At 47.3% G+C, this 14,338-nt stretch overlaps 1 protein-coding gene across 4 annotated transcripts in view; it reads right to left on the bottom strand.

Moving 5' to 3' along the window:
- The window catches only part of AP2B1 (adaptor related protein complex 2 subunit beta 1), a 77,474-nt gene that overhangs the window by 31,555 nt on the left and 31,581 nt on the right, over positions 1-14,338 (bottom strand). For all 4 annotated transcript variants that reach the window (XM_071447944.1, XM_071447947.1, XM_071447946.1 and 1 more), the window contains exons 11-14: positions 13,363-13,528; positions 12,841-12,939; positions 9,816-10,075; positions 5,682-5,874 (exon numbers count right to left, since the gene is read on the bottom strand). In XM_071447944.1, the coding sequence (XP_071304045.1) occupies positions 5,682-5,874; positions 9,816-10,075; positions 12,841-12,939; positions 13,363-13,528 (718 nt within the window). The remainder of the gene's footprint in view (positions 1-5,681; positions 5,875-9,815; positions 10,076-12,840; positions 12,940-13,362; positions 13,529-14,338) is intronic.

Below are 14,338 nucleotides of genomic sequence, written 5' to 3'. Positions count from 1 at the left end.
CCCACTTACTGTGAAGGTGGGTGCACAAGGGCTGGCTCTTGATGGTCCAAAGGAGTTCATGGCACTGCAAACCCCTGATTCTGATCCTAAAGCTGGCAGCCTGGAGAGCACAAAGCTTCAGGATGAAGAGCTGCCAGCTTCAGGAGATGAGCAGAGGATGGACAGGAAGTCTCAGCCCCCAGAGGCATAAAAGTTCTTCAAAGAGGAATTCTCTTTATTCCCTCCAAACCTATCCTGCCATAACAGCACCCAAGCAGCCACATGGGTTGAAAGAAGAGGCTGTATCAATAAAAGCAGTGCCAGCACCTTTTCCCAAACTGCATCAGCACCTTCACTTTGCACAAGTTGGCTCGGACGGTGCCGCAGCTGCTCTGCAGTTGGAGGCTCTGCCCTGCAATTCCAGCCCTGTGGAAGCAGTTATGCTGACTTATGAAGTGTAGCAGTGCTGGAGTTACTGCATTAGGAAGGGTTTATTTGCATCTTAAGAGCAGCTTGTAATGAAGTGACTCTGCTGAAGTGTTCATGTGATCCTGAGGGGCTACAATCACTTCTGCAAAATGACGTGAGGCTTTTGGAGCACCAAAAAATAACAGGGAGGGTGGAGCCAGGGACAAAAGCTTCAATAACCACTGCTCAGCAACTGCCTTGCCTTGTGCCCACAGCATCATCAGGGCTTCCAAAGGCAGCTGTGCATGTCCTGGACCACAATTCATGGCTTAACAGGGGACAATTGCCTTCTAGCTGCCTCACATCACAATCAGGAGTCAAGCACCAGCTCAAGGCACTGCCTGCACTCAGTAAGAGAGCAGCAAGGAACACAAAGCATTTACCTAAGAGGAATGGGGTGAGATGCTGAGAGCAGGGCTGCTGGCAGCCCCCTTGGGGCAGGTTAACCCTGGGAGAGAGCCCTGAGCTGCAGGACAGACCATGCCTGGGCTGCAGGGATCTCACTGCAGACACACTGTGGCTCACACAGAGGCAGTTCAGAGCCTTGTTTGCTGCTGTTTTGTGGCTGTTTGCACACCAAGCCCGGATGGCAGAGCTCTCCAAACCAGGGACAGCTGTGTCAAAGCTGCTGGAGGACAGGTCACACTGCCAATAGCACGGTCACCAGTTCCGCTGCACTTGCTGCTAATGCTTTGTCCTGCTGAGAGATTTCCATCAGCAACCAAAGCTGAATCCTAATCATTTTCATTCTCCAAAGTGTAAAAAACAAGCTGCTCACAAAGCTCTAGCAGTCCTATGACTGCTACAACAGCTTTGAATCAGACATGAATGAGTGACCCACCAAAATAGCTCCTCTGCCACGCCAGCCCTGCCCCAGCAATGGATTTGTGTCCTTTGTCAGAAATCTTAACAGATTCCTTTATAGCTCATCAAACCTGCACAGCCCAGATGAAAGGAGTCACTCAGCTCCTTGTCAAAGGCTGGAGGAGCACTCTGGGAAAGGATCATCACATCCACTGCAAAAATGGATGTTGGGGCTGACCTGGCACAGCCACTCTCACACTGTAGTGCCAGGAAAAGGTAAATGAAGTAACTTTCCTAAGATTATACACAGCAAATCACTTGCAGAGCCAGGAGAGGAATGTGGCACCCCAGGGCAGACTGAAGGTCACTTTGGGGCTTTTTTATAAAACATTGCTGAGTCCCTAATCAACTCCAACACTCCAGGGTGTTGTCTATTGAGGCCAGACTTTGAATTCTCCACTTGAAAGCAGCCAGCCAGCCAGGGAGGGACAGCAGCAGCCCCTGCTCACAGCCCTGTGGATGAGGCAAGCACTTCAGACTGCTGGAATAGGGATTTCCTCCCAGGCTGCTGAGCCTGTGGTGCCTGGAGCTCAGGGTGAGCTGGTGCTCAGCTCCCACCTTCCATCCCGCTGCAGTGATGGAACACAGCCCTGAACAGTGTGGAACAAACAGATCTTTGGGGTCAGACCCCCCTAAATCCATCCAGATTACACAGAGGGGCACAGCCCCACCTGTGACAGCCCAAACCACTCTCAGTATTACAGAAAACTGTGGATATTCAGTGTTTATCAAACAGCTTTTCATTTTAGGACATAAATCAACCTGACCAGCTGCCAGTCTCGAATCAATAATATTCGTGTAGATGAGTGGCTAGAGCATTAAATAAAATCCTTACATAACAGACAATCCAAGCCTGTCCATTCCTGCAGATTTACTGCTCTGCCCAGGGGTTTCAAGCCAGCCTTCCTGGCTCCTGGCCACAGTGCCCTGCTCCCAGACAATGCAGGGGCTCCCAGGGAGCACAGTGTGCACACAGAGCTCTCAGGCTCTGTGGATTTGGACAACAAATGAACACACAAAAAAGGTTTAAAGGTAAAAATGTCATGTCAGCACAGACAGACATCCTGCAAAGCACTGCACCATTGCACAAGAGTTGGGTTAGTGACTGTAACCTGCATGAAATTCAGCCACTTGAGGGAAACCAGCATCAAACTCCAGCTCTTGGGATGAACAGCTCTGCACCCAGCAATCTGCTCTCCCACATGTTTTATTTCTCCCCCATTAGTGACTGCTATGGCTACTTTACACTGTGGAGCTGGAGATCCCAAGTAGTTTTGTAAAGTGGGGTTAGTCACCATTTTATGGAAAAAGAAAACTGAGCAGAGAAGAACAAGATCTGGCCATGGTGGCAAACAAGGGCACAACCTGCTCCCTAGAAAAAAGCTCTCCAGAAATCCTACAGCAAGTCTGCCCTGCTTATAAGCAATCCTCTTGAACCAAAGGCCCTTTTTCTCCTCTTTTTAATTGTTAACACATGCTCAGCATCTGTGCAGGCATGTTACATTTAATGCCAATTACAGAACTCACTGTGGAGATAAAATAAGATTTACTCACTAAAGAAATTAACCTTGGAAGCAGCTGGAGTCTCACTAGTCATGGGCATAAATATCTGGCAGTGCTGAGGCCAATTCAAATTAACAATATTAATTTGGTGTTTGTGCAGTTTTACACCATTCAGTCTCTATTTAAATGCCTGGATGAAAAATAAAAGCCCACAGTTTAAGGAATGGAAATAGAATGGCATTTTGCTAAGTTAATGCTGCTGTTGGTCTTTCTGGGTCAGTCCCATTGGGACTTTCACTACAAGAACATCCCTCTGATGAGATAAGGGGACAGAAGAGGGGACCAGCAGATGACACTGAGTGGGTGTGACAAAGTGGCTGAGCTCCTGCCAGCAGCCTCTTGCAAACCTCCAGCTGCCTCTGAGGCACTCACAGGACTGGGGCAATGTCACCAGCACAGTGTGTGTCAGTCTGCCCAACAAAGCAGGGCAAGAAATGCATTAAAAAAACCTTAAGGAGTAACAAAAAGGGAAATTACAAAGCAGAACAATTCAGGCATTGCTGGCCCCCAGGTGTTTTTGATCCCTGGATAAGGGGGAAGATCTCAGCCCTTCTTCAAGGAGCACACTGGGATGTGTCTCACCTCCTTCCCACCCACACAAGTCAGGCCTGGGGGATCTGCAGTTTGAGACTGATTTTGGCATGGCACAAATGTGGTTTAATATTAGCCTGAGATCCAAATGCCAATCCTCTTGGCAAGCCCTGCAGCCCAGGGCACTTCCCAGCAATTTGGGTAATACCAGGTTAGGGTTAACCCAGCTTGAGACTTGTTAAACACATGCCCACAGCAACAAACAAACACACAGCTCACATTCACTCACTAATTAAGCTTATTATCCTAGGCTCATTTAGGTTACAAAAGACCTCCGAAGCACTCCATCAGCACTGCCAAGGCCACCACTAAACCGTGTCCCCAAGTGCCACATCTACACGATTTTTAAGAGACCCCAGCACTGCCTTAGTGCCCATTGCAGGGCTTGAAAACCCTTTTGGTGAAGACAGATTTCCCAATATTCAATTTAAACCTCCCTTAGCACAAGTGGAGGCCATTCCCTCTCATCCTGTCACTTGTTACCTGAGAAAAGAGACTGACCAAAGGAAGGAAAAGCTGGAGTTTCATGCAACAGCCATCCAATAGAAAGCATCCACCTTCAAAAACCACACCAAGATTCAGATTTTTTTTTGCAGTGCTTCCCATCTACTCAGCTGAGAGAGCACTGGCCATGCCCCCAGGCACAGCTACTCCCCACCCAGACAGGATCATTTTGTCAGATCACACTCCATAACCCCACGGATGTGCTTAAGGCTTGAGAAAAATATTAAGTAAAAGCCTGCTACCATTTCAACTAACAGCTCCACTGCCAGAGCAGGTCACAAAATTTAGCCCATTAATGCCAGCTGGGAGACAGCTCTTCTCCCAGAACCAAGTTTTACTTCTACTGCGCCCATTTATTTGTGTGACACTAATGAGGAACAAAGGGTTACTGTGAGAGGCCTGGAAGGCAGCAGAGAGGAATTTATGTGCAAGCCATGGTGTGGTACCCCAGCAGCAGCACCTTCTGCAATGCCTTCACTCCTGAACTGCCTGTGCCAGGTGTGGAGAGGCACAGCTGGCAGTGCAGGGAGAGGCTGCAGAGCTCTCTGCTCTGCTCTCACTGTCTGCTTCCCCAGCAACTCCAGCTTGACCATTGTGCCAATCCCCAGTAAGAGCAGAGTCCCTGCTAGCCAAGGACCTGTGGTTAGAGAGTGCAGAGCCCACAGCACCTCTGCCCTCTGTGAGGGCCAGTCCCATTAAGGGTTAAATTGTTTCCAGCTCATTAGGCCATGAAGCACGGGAGCTGGAAATGTGTTTAACGTTTGCTTTAGTAAGCTTACTGTGGTTTAAAAAAATATGTATTTGACTAATAAGGATTTGTTGAATTGAGGATTGGTTCATCCAGCTGCCTCCTACCTCCGTTATTCAGAGCCTGACTCAGGCAGAGATAACCCAGCCCAACCCATCACAAACCAAACCTCAAGCAACCCAAACCCACTCCAAGTCTGAGAAGCACCCAACTATGTCCCCTGGGGCAGTCTTACTTGATCTGCATGGTGCAAAGACACCTGGGAGAGCTTCTTCCCCCTGTGGGGAAGCCAGCAGGGAGCTGGGCATGTGTGTGCTGTGACCCTCAGAGCCAGCACTGACCTCTGCCCTGCTGCTGCTCCCTGCTCTGTGATGTTCTCCCTGCAGCTCCCTCCCCAGAGCAGAGGGGAGCTGGGATTGCTCCCAGTGCAGCCTGACCCTGTTAGTGCCAGGGCAGGTGCCTGGTGAGCAGCTCTGGAACAGGGAGGAGTGCCCAGAGAGCTCCCTCTTGACCCCACTGCAATTAAAATGTCACTGATATTAAACCAGGGCATGCTCTGGAGAACACACAAATGGGAAGACACAGGGTTACAGCCTGAGAGATTTAGCACTGAAATTCAGGAGGGCTGGGAATTGGGTGGAATAAATGCCTTCTTGAAAGGGAGCCTGATTCAAATAGAAAGCAGCAAAACACTTTCACATCCATAAAGCAACTTTCTGGTTTTCTTCTACAGACAGAAAAAGCACAGAACAAATAGATCCACTGACCATGGGGATTCTACAGCATGCAGCAACATTCATTGTAGAGCAGGAAAAAGCCTGCTCAAAGTTGGTACAATAACTCTGGTTAAATCCTCCTGGAGTTTCAGGACCCAGCACTGGGAGTTTGGCTCACTGAGCATTAAAAGCACAAATAAGCTCCAGTTATCTCTCCAGTTATCAGCTAAAGAGGATGTGCTGCTTACCAAGCTGTCCAGCCCTCCTCCCAGGAGGTCCACAGCACCCATCTGCATGGTGGTCACTTGGGGCACATTCACAGGGGGCCCTAGGTCCAGGTTGAGGAGGTCCCCCAGGAGGTCACCCTGGGATGGGATGACCTGTGGCTGCTCCAGGTTTGTGGTGGTGGTGGTGCCCACGGGGCTGTCACCAGCATCAGTGCTGTGGGGGGAGAACAAGAAGCAGAAAGGACAAATGTCAGTCACCTCTGGTCTCCAGCTCAGGGTCCCAGCATGGGGAAACACAGCAAGAGGTGGCTCTTGCTGAAGCCAGGCAAAAGGTGGTGCCAGCAGCCGCTGTGGCCACTGTCCTGCACCAGGCAGGGCTATGGCACCTGGCTCTTCACCACTTTGAGCACAAAGATTTTCCCTGCAGTGGATGTGGTTTTCAGCCCAGCAAAGGGAATCTTGCAAGGGGTGAACCCTTCCCACCCTGAGAATCAGAGACCCCCTCCAAAACAGAGAGCCATGGGTACCACATGGGCTACAAAACTGAAAACAAGCATTTCCTACTTCAGAATGAACCTAAAGAGATGATTTAAGGGTCTTGAGGATGACATGAAAACACAGGGGAAAATAAATAATCCAGATTTTCTTGGAGATCTAACACTGATAAAACCCTTGAGCCCTTACTCTAACCAGTGCAAACTTCAGCACTTCACTCAGATCTAGATTAATCACCTTCTCCTGACCAGCAGCAAGGTCTATCAGTCTTTCCTAATTGAAAAACTCAATCCAAAATTGATTCCTCCCTTCTATCAATAATTTCCTTTCCTCTGAGTTAGCAGGCATGCTAATTACTAGTCTAGAAACACTCATTATGCAGCTTCCAAAATTTATCATCATATGCAGTCTGGCTACCTTTTATATCTTTTATATCCACTTGTCACTGAATTTGATAACAAAGAGAAGGTAAAAAATAACTGGAGAACTCACTACAATGTATTTATTCCTTAAATCCAGAGATGCTCATATTTTAGATAATTAAATTTTTATATCCTGTTTCCAGCAGGAACTGATAAAATGATTTTTTAGCTCATGTTACTGCAGCCAGCAGTTAGTGCCCACAATTGCTGTGGGAATTAGTGTCCTGACAAGGTGTTTAACTCTGGGGCTGTTCTGCAAGCACTGCAGCTTCTGATTCTGAGTAGCCAAAATTCTCTTATCCTCATTCAGCTGTTGAGGGGAAAGATTCAGTGACAGAGTATAAGCTGCTCCCAATGCCAGTGCCAGGAGGAAAAGATGGAGCATAAGGAGTGCAGAGTGAATTAGTTACCAGGCAGCAGCAGGAAGGCTTGAAAGCTTCTTCTCTGCATTAAAAGCTTTAGAGCCCCAATAGCACTAATATTAGCTGTCCTTTCTGCTGCTGCTGCTGCCTTCAGCAGGGAGAGTGCTGAGTGAGCTGAAGCACTCACTGAGGCATTCCTGAGGAGAGGTGGTGACTGTGATCCATCCACTCCCACCCCCAGGCTGGGAACAGGAACAGCCTCTCTGGGAGAGGCACATCACAAACCACTCTGCTCCTTCCCAGGATATAATCCCTCCAACACTCCACCCCTTCAACACTTACTCATCCTTCTCCTGATGGAGACACAGAAGTCCCTCCATGTCTTGTGTAACTGCTGCTGCCCCAAAGCCCAACAAGAAATGAGGAAAGGACAAAGCTCGGTTGGTTTGTTTGAAAAAAGCAAAACCCCAGACTTCCATTGGTAAAGAACCTCTTTAAAGAGATTCCTATAAACAACTTTGCATTTTCTTTGAAAGAAAAGAAATGAATAAAGAATATGTGGGTTAAAAGGGGCAAAAAGACTTGATACAAGCTTTCCCCCTTACAGTCTTGGGTTTGGCCATGGGAATTGGAAATTTGGCCGTGAATTGAATTGAATTGGAAGTTTTGATTGAATTTGGAAGTTCACCCTCCAGCAGTTCCCAGATGTTGGAGTCACAAGGGATGCACAGCCTGAATCAGAATCCAAAGTTCTCTGCAGCTACCTGTGAAACAGGGAAATAGAGACACCTGCCCAAGTCTAATCAGACTTGCTTCTCCCAGGAGCCCTGTGAACATCTTCCCAAATTTCCCAGCTGAACTATGGCTGAGCAGGGGTGGTGGGAGCCACCACAGGAGGAAACACTGCCAAGCCATCAGATTGCTCCCCACCCTCAGGACACATCTGCAGCTCTGTGACACTTGGGCTTGCTGGAGAGAGGCAGGAACATTTCACCATCTGTGAGCTGTTCAATGGGTCTTCCCATCAGCTGAGAGCTGCAAGAAACCTGCCCTACAGTGCTCTGAATGGAAAATGAATGAATCCAAATGCCATGTAGGGTGTTCTGCCAACCAAAACTCCTCTGGGTTTATAGCCAGGGAAGCACCACTCAAGGCAGTGCTGTCTTGCCCCTCTTAAACCACATTCACTGTGGACATCTCCCCATTCCCATCAGTCTCTACCACAAGGATCAGCCACCAGAATGGTCACTGGAGTGCAGGAGTTGTATAGAAAATCACTTCACTCACTGTTTGGAATTCTCTTTCACTGGGCACCCTCAACTTGCCTTAAACTGATGCAGAAAACCCCAATATTGGGGCCTTTTGAGGTGAGCTCCCACCAGAGAAGCCTGGTGTGGCATTAACTAACCCCACTCATTTTTAAATTTATCCCTGCATCAGCATGATCAGTGTGCAGCACGCTCTGCTGAGCATCCCTCAGACCTTCCCCCAGCTTGCACTGCTGACTGAGGCCTGGGGGTTTGTTTTTTGAGGCTTTTTGAAGCAATGGTTCTGCCAAAATCAGAAAATACTTAAGGTCAGCAGACTGAACATGAGCAATGAGAGTCCAGCACAGAGACACTGCATGCAAGAAGATCATAAACTGCTCCTTCAAAAAGCTGAATTCTCTGAGCTAAATCCCCTAAAGTGCTATTTGCTGTAGTGACCTGGAACAACAGTGTACAGGAAGGTTGGTAACACCAAAAATCAGCTCATTCTGAGACAAATCTTTTATTAGGAGAGGTAGGAAAGTGGTCACTGCTTTTCCTGCCCAACTGGTACATCTGTACTTGCTGATTCTAGGTCAGTGCAGCCAGACTTGATTTCATAGGCAGGGAGAAAACAACTCAGCTTCCCAAAGCCAGCCACCACAGAAATAGCTTTAGTTGCTAAGAATAGCAGAGAAGTGGTGTCAGAAAATAGAAAAGAAGCAGCATCACACACTGATTTATCAGTGCAACAGCAAAAAATAGCTCTCCAAATGTCACTTTGGGAATATTATTAAGAGGTAAGCCTGGCTACTCTGCCTCTTGCTGCAAAATACACTCATTTTTGTAATTAATACCATTAGTGCAAATAGCAAACTGTTCACCTGAATGAGGGAGCATGGGAACAGGCCCAGCAGCAACACAGCCCCAGCTGGGACTGAGGCACTGCCTGCTCCTGCAGAACTGACCTGCTGCCAGAACTGTGATCCAGGGAGGCACTGAGGCCCCAGGCAGTGAGCCAAAGCATTTCCCCCACCTCACAAAGGTCAGACAAACCATGTCAGTCTACCCATCTTTTTTTGAGCCCTAAGAGGTTTAGGTGGCTTTTGCACTTTCCTTGCTTTACAGGCTCCAAGTGAGAAATGGAGTTTTATCAATCCTGCTCCATTTCATGTTGCAGCAGTGAAAGATCCCTGTAATTCCTGTTCCAGGAAAGTGATGCTGCATTCCAGGAGACAGGTTCATAAAGCTGAGCTGGTGCTGAAGCAAAGCTCCTACAAAATCTTCTTCTGAAAGATGCCTGCTCTCACTCTAGTCCTCCTTGCAACAGTCATCCAAAGCCTCTGCTTTTCTACTCAAATTCATGTCAAGAGCTCGTTTAATTCATGTCTTCTCAAAAAACATCCCAGCTTCTCCTCACACAGGAACTTTGATACTTCCTGTGTCTTCTAACCCAGGAACTTGGACACTCCATAGCCAGGATTACATTGTGCAATGAAACAGCCCCTTGAACAACCTGCAAGCTATCAACAAAATCCCTCTAGGATCTTCTAAAAGATCCTGGCATCTTTTGGACTGTTTGCTAGAAAGAAACCACCAACCCCTGATCCCCGGGCTGCCTGAGCTCACCTGCCATGGTGGATGGGCAGGTGCTTGCGGTGGATGCCGTGGCTGCCCTCCACGAAAGCGTTGGGTGGCTTGTGGTACACAGAAGCCAGAGATCCAATGTGGCAGATCAGCTCATCCAGCAGGGTTGGCTCAATCAGATCAGTCTCCTCAGAAATCAGGGGCTTTTCTGAGAGCACCACTTCCTTGGCAGTCACTGGATCCGTGGAAAGAAGGCGCCAGTAGATGTAGCCACGATCCCGCAGGTCTGGGTTGTCAGAATCCTGAGACAGAGCAATGCATCACTCACAGGTCTCAAATCAACTCATGCCTGTAATCACTTCATTCTTCTGGATTAAAAATCCCCAACCAGCCAGCAGCCACAGCCACCAATCTCAAAATGATGTTATAAACTGCTTGTTGAGATGAACATCTTAAAATTAAAAATGAGAACCAAAGCATTAATGGCTTCCTGCTCAGCTGGTCAGGGAGGAGAAATCCCAGGATTTACACCCCACGATTGCCCCAAACCACAGAGTTGCCAACTCCTTCCAAACTTTCCTGCCACTAAGTGTTAGGAGAAATGCAGAGAAAAGAAGAGGAGTGGCAAAGACTGGTGCACACGAAGAGCAGACACACAACACTGCATAATGATCCAAGATTCCTGGAAACATGACTTACCCAAGGCACTGCTGGACAAAAAAGATGCTGCAGAACCACATCTTAATAAGCCATATTCTTTATAGCAAAAGAGATCTTAATTTATCCTGCCTTTTAGTTATCTAATGAAGTATGGAGAGATGCTAATGATACACACTTAGGGTACTTCATCAGTTCTCCAGCTGTCAATAATACCCTTGTTTTATTGCAGATACTTTTGCCTCTGCATGAAGTGCTAATTATTTCTCTCCTCTTTGAGCAGCTCTGCCCAGAGCAGCAAAGTGAGTGGGGATGGTTTGCTGATCATGTTCTAGGGAGAGGGAGGTGCTGTGGTTTTACGTTGTAGTGAACTGTTCATGGAAACAAGAGCTCAGGTTTTTAATCTTCATTTCAGCAGAATAGCAGGAGAAATGTTAGAGGCTTTTCCTCCTGATAAAATTCCAGCAAAATATTGTACACCTCACTAGCCTTTCCTTGGCATTTCTTTTTCTCTTCTGTGCTCTCATTGCTGCCCTGTTAGAATCTGCATCTGCCATCTGCCTCAAGACATTCTCAAACCTCTTCTTGGAATGAGACTGAGCTCAGCTCATTTTGCTGGTAAGGACCTAAATTAATCTCTCTGTTGTCTCACACATTATCTCTGCAGAGCTGGTTTTGTTTGATGGGAGAATTGTGGACTCTTTACACTTTAACAATCCCTCCCAGACTGTGCACTCAGGATCAGGCAGGGTTTCTGCAAGGGCACACATGAAAGGCTACACTCTCCTACTTGCAGGCACCTACAGATTCAAGGCTGACTGTTTCTTCTCACAGCCAAAAAAACACACTGGAAACTGGTAAACCTACTGAAAAAAGAGGCTCAAATCTCTCCAAACTCTCCCCTCTCCAGGGTCTGCATGCACACCTGTGGAGCAACACAATGAACCCTGGCTAGCTCAGCTCCCCACCCATGCATCAGCAATGGGGATGCAGAGGTCTGAGACTCTGAGACCTCAATTCCTGTGTTTCTGCCAGCCCCAGCTGCTCCACTGCTATTTTTACCAGAGCTGGCTGGATGGAGCTGGCTCCTGCTACAGTCACACCTGCAGTCTGCTGGGCTGACAAGCCCTGAGACACTCAAAGTGCAACAATACCTAAGCTGGGGAAAGAAACACACATGTAATTACTCTCCCACTCAAGTGAAAAACACCATCTCTACCTAGAAATCAGACCTTGAAGCAGAAGGTTTTTCAATGTTTTACAGCCAGTTATCCTACATTGACTTATTATTCATATAAAATACAAAAAGCCAGACTGAATCAACATTGGTGACAAACAGAGAAACAAACCCAGACGCCTGTTACATTCTGAGGGTGCCATTAAATGTTCTGTGAGTCAGCACAGTGGGTTTTAGCACTTAGTACCTCTCTTCTGTTGGCTCAGGAAAATGATACAGCATGCCCTTGGCCCACTCCTCTCTGAGGAGCAGCTCAGATCCTGCCTAACAGCAGGTTTTGAAGTAAGAAAAGCAGGTCATGGGTTTGTTGCTGCTGACCAATGCAACTCCCCCAAAGGAATGAATAAAAGTTTGAAGTGCAGCAAATCCACAGCAATGATTTCTTGCAGCAAAGAGGATCAAAAAGGCCAGCTGATGATTGATTCCAGGTTTTCTGCTCAGAAACAATCACAGCCCATTCAGCTGGCAGACTATTTTTATCACTTGACACAGCAGGTCTGGAGAGGAGCTGTTTTTTTTTGGGCACTTTACCCCAGTCATTGGAGCCAAGGAGTGCAGAAAGATCAGCTGAGCTCTTACCCACCCCTGCCACCAGGATATCACCTCTGTCCTCTGGAACTACAGCAGTTGTGACTGCCAGCTCAAGCCCAGCCTTGCCTGCAGTGATCTGAGCTCATAACTCAGCATCTCATGCATAATGAATCCATGATCTTAACCCACTGCTACAGCCTCCAGCAAAGCTGCCACATTGGCTGACAGCATCCAAGTACAAAGGCAAAAACCCCAAAACTCAGTTCTTCCTTTTTCATAGCACTGCTTAAAGTTTGCTGTTCACAGAACAAAGTCTTTCTTGCCTGTGTTATAGCTCCAGATGTTTCACTGCAAGCCACCTTCAAGGAGAAAGAATTTTGGTTTCTTGATAATTCTACACTGTCCCTAACTTTCCATTTAGTGAGTGAATGGGGAAGGAATTTAGATAAAGCAAGAGCTAAGAAGGAGAAAGCAGATTCCAGATGGTAACAGGCACAGAGCAGCTTTTACACAGAGCCTCTTTGGGAGAGAAGGGAACACCCTTGAATCTGATCTACTGCAAAGCTGCCTGGCCTGGCAGCTGGGAGACATCAGCCAGCAGAGTGTCTGCAGGGCTCTGGGTCACTGGATACCTTGGCTTACCTGTGTGGCCAGGCTGAGGACCTGCTGGACCAGCTCCTGTGTCTCAGAAGGCTTTTTCAAGAACAGCTTCACTATTGCAGTCAGGAGAGTGAGCTGCACCTAAGAGAGAAGGGCACAGGAGAGATTAGAAATTCCTTTACTGATATAAAACATGGCTTCAGTTTCCTCACAGCATGACACTGCTCTTTGCCAGTGAAACCCAGTACAATGAGATTGAAATCCTTGCCTGTTGCAAAACACTTTCACAGACAAGTCCCTGAGCAGCAGGCTGAGGTTTGTGTCATATGCCCAGTACAGCCATTCCTCCAAGAAATATGCAACCTTTGGAACCCCCTCTTGTGCTTCCAAGATGGGAATTTTTGGAGACACACCAAAACTGCAGATTCCCAAGAGTTTTATGTTAGCCCAATATTGAAGCTTTTATTGACAAGTATTGTCTGAGCACTGCAATAACATTTACTGTCCATCCCATAAACACACTGCACAAAACACTACAGATAAAATGCACATTGCAACTTTTACCTGAGTACTTTCATCATGGAAACCCTCAAGGAAACTCTCCAGCAGCTCATCTGCATTGTCAATTCTTTCAGCATATTCACCTACAATCCAGATCATGGCAGCTCTGGCATCTGGCTCATCCAGGGAATCCAGGTTCTCACACAGAGTGGCAATGATGCTCTCATACCTGGTTTGTCAGAGTACAGGTGGATTACTGGGGAGAACTGGACTTGTTTCACTCCATTTCTGCCCACATCATTCTGCAGAGAATCCTGCACTCACGTCATGTTTTGTGTTTCTATACAACAAGCAGCATTTGCATTCAATTATTTTTTTTTTCCCTCCCAAAGCTGAGCACTGAGATCTCACAGGGTCTCTGCAGTTTAATCCATCAGCAAGACCACCCAGATGTGGAGTTTAAGATAAAGCTGCCTTCTGTTCTGTTTGCTAATGGGAATATTTGATCCAACAGTTCAAACCACGAATCTGAATCAGATCCTGCAGCCTTGCTGGAGGCTCCAGCCTGGTAACTCTGAATTGGGTATTGCACTCCCCCAAGGCTTTACTGTAAACCAGACAATATCCCACAATAATTCAGCTTCCCCTATTCCCACGTCTGGGTATCCTCACAAGCAGGGAATTTCTGAGACTGACAGCAGAAATTGCCAGGGAAACCTGCAGATGTCCCATATTATTTTTTAGGTGATCATGAAGTCTCTGCTGAAAAAACATTGCTGCAGTTTTGTGGCTGAGGAGACAAAATCTTACTGCAGAACCAAGAGAAGCTGAGTTCTGCCCAAGCCAGAGGGAACACCTGGTGGGAAAAGCCAGCAGTGCTTTGTTTAGCACAACCTGACTGGATCTGGGACCATGGGAGCCATGAACTTTCACAGCCCTGTGAGGACACTTGTACACTTCATGGATTTCTAGAGGGGATTAAAACCAGAACAGCCTGATGCTGTAAACCTGGCCAAATTTCCCTTCTGGCATTCCCCTG

Source organism: Agelaius tricolor, unplaced genomic scaffold, assembly GCF_023055355.1.
Source record: "Agelaius tricolor isolate 1412-34295 unplaced genomic scaffold, bAgeTri1.0.p SCAF_25, whole genome shotgun sequence".
NCBI classification, from domain to species: Eukaryota; Metazoa; Chordata; class Aves; order Passeriformes; family Icteridae; genus Agelaius; species Agelaius tricolor.
This window is presented reverse-complemented; position numbering and strand designations above follow the sequence as displayed.